The 1,550-nt window shown below is 40.3% G+C and overlaps 1 protein-coding gene across 1 annotated transcript in view; it reads left to right on the forward strand.

Moving 5' to 3' along the window:
• LOC116686935 (whirlin) overlaps positions 1 to 1,550 on the forward strand; it is a gene marked incomplete at its 3' end in the record, with an annotated part of 136,364 nt that overhangs the window by 79,730 nt on the left and 55,084 nt on the right. Inside the window, 1 exon segment of the mRNA XM_032511953.1 lies at positions 1,333 to 1,509. Coding sequence (XP_032367844.1) covers positions 1,333 to 1,509 — 177 coding nt within the window.

Here is a 1,550-nt window from a genome sequence, read left to right on the forward strand (position 1 = left end):
AATGTTGTCATTCTTGCAGGCCTGGCTTACTCAAACGCTCACGCTGCCGCCATCTTGGAAATTAAAATTTGATAGAGGAGGTTGAGGTCTACCAAAGATGAATTACTACTATGCTTTTAACTTAAGGCATCTGGCCCACTGGTCACTTCCTCTTGAGAGAGCCCCACCCTGGTATTGTATTGAGCAATCTGTTCCAGCCCCCAGTATCGCCATTACATTTTGTTTAGATATCTGGAGCCAGTTCTTCAGCCACGAAAGCCCCTATTTACCTTTAGATAAGGTAAATGTAAATGGACTGTTCTTATATAGCGCTTTTGTAGTCTCAATGACTACTCAAAGAACGCACAGGAGCCATTCACCATTCACACACATTCACACACTATGATGTGTAAATAAATGCAAATTTATTTGCCTTAACAGTGAAAGTGGGTTTCTTTTAAAGTTATTCTCCTCATTTTCAGCCATAATGCTGTCAAAAAGGCTGATCATCTCCACTTGTTTGATCTACCTGTGCTAACTCTGAATGCTAGGTTTTGCATAACCATAACTCAGTTAAGATTGATAGACCGCTGAAACACATCTTGCCAGTGCTTTGTCTCAGTAGTCAATTTTCACAGATTTTGTGCATGTGTTTTGCGAGGCCAATCTTTTATCCAAGTCTTTATATTTGTGAAAACTTCCATATGACCAGACAATGTTTCATGGTTGCTGAGGATGATTGAAATGTTTTTTCAAGTCAACAAAACCGCTATTTGCCAAAGCTGACTATCTCTCACTTTCACAAAAAAGCCACAGAAGCCAAATGTTACATCCTTGCTATGGAATAAACAAGCTAGGGCCTTTCCACTCTTTCTCCATTTGTTCAATCAATTGCAATCAATTTCTTTGACCTGATATGGTCTGCTCTCTGTCAACATGGCTATTAGTTCTTGCTTGATTGTTGTTGGCCATTTGCTGGGATTTTTCATATCCTCCTCATTGCATGTTCCTATGGACCAGAGTGTCAGAAAACAGCCTAAAACAGGAATGAAAATAATTAAAAGGGACAGTGAAAGAAAAATGGACAAAAAATGGCAAAAAAGTAAACAGTTTGATGAAAACTGCCATAAAGCACTTGTTTTCAGATAAACATCACAAAAAATATAGGCAATAGTGCAAAGATACATCTGCCAGACCCAACATTGTACGGAAACATTAGGAAGATAATAAAAAATGTATGATGTAACTTTGCTAGATTGGACAGATTTAAAAGGTGAAAACAAAAAGCCTCTGAAATTGTGGGAAACAAAACAGCATCCTCTTTACTAATGAGACCCTCTTCTCGTGATGCAGGTACTAAAGGGATGCAAACAACTAGCTATGTCAGTGTGTTCCATGGGTCGGATCCCTGGAGGCTACATTACCAACCACGTGTACAGTTGGGTGGACCCTCAGGGCCGGAGTGTCTCCCCACCACCCGACAACCAAGAGGCCAACCAGAAGCAAGGATGTGGCATGGAAGAGAGGACAGTAAGTAATATACTGTGTGTGTGTGTGTGTGTGTGTGTGTG

This window comes from Etheostoma spectabile, unplaced genomic scaffold (genome assembly GCF_008692095.1).
Source record: "Etheostoma spectabile isolate EspeVRDwgs_2016 unplaced genomic scaffold, UIUC_Espe_1.0 scaffold559, whole genome shotgun sequence".
NCBI lineage: Eukaryota > Metazoa > Chordata > Actinopteri > Perciformes > Percidae > Etheostoma > Etheostoma spectabile.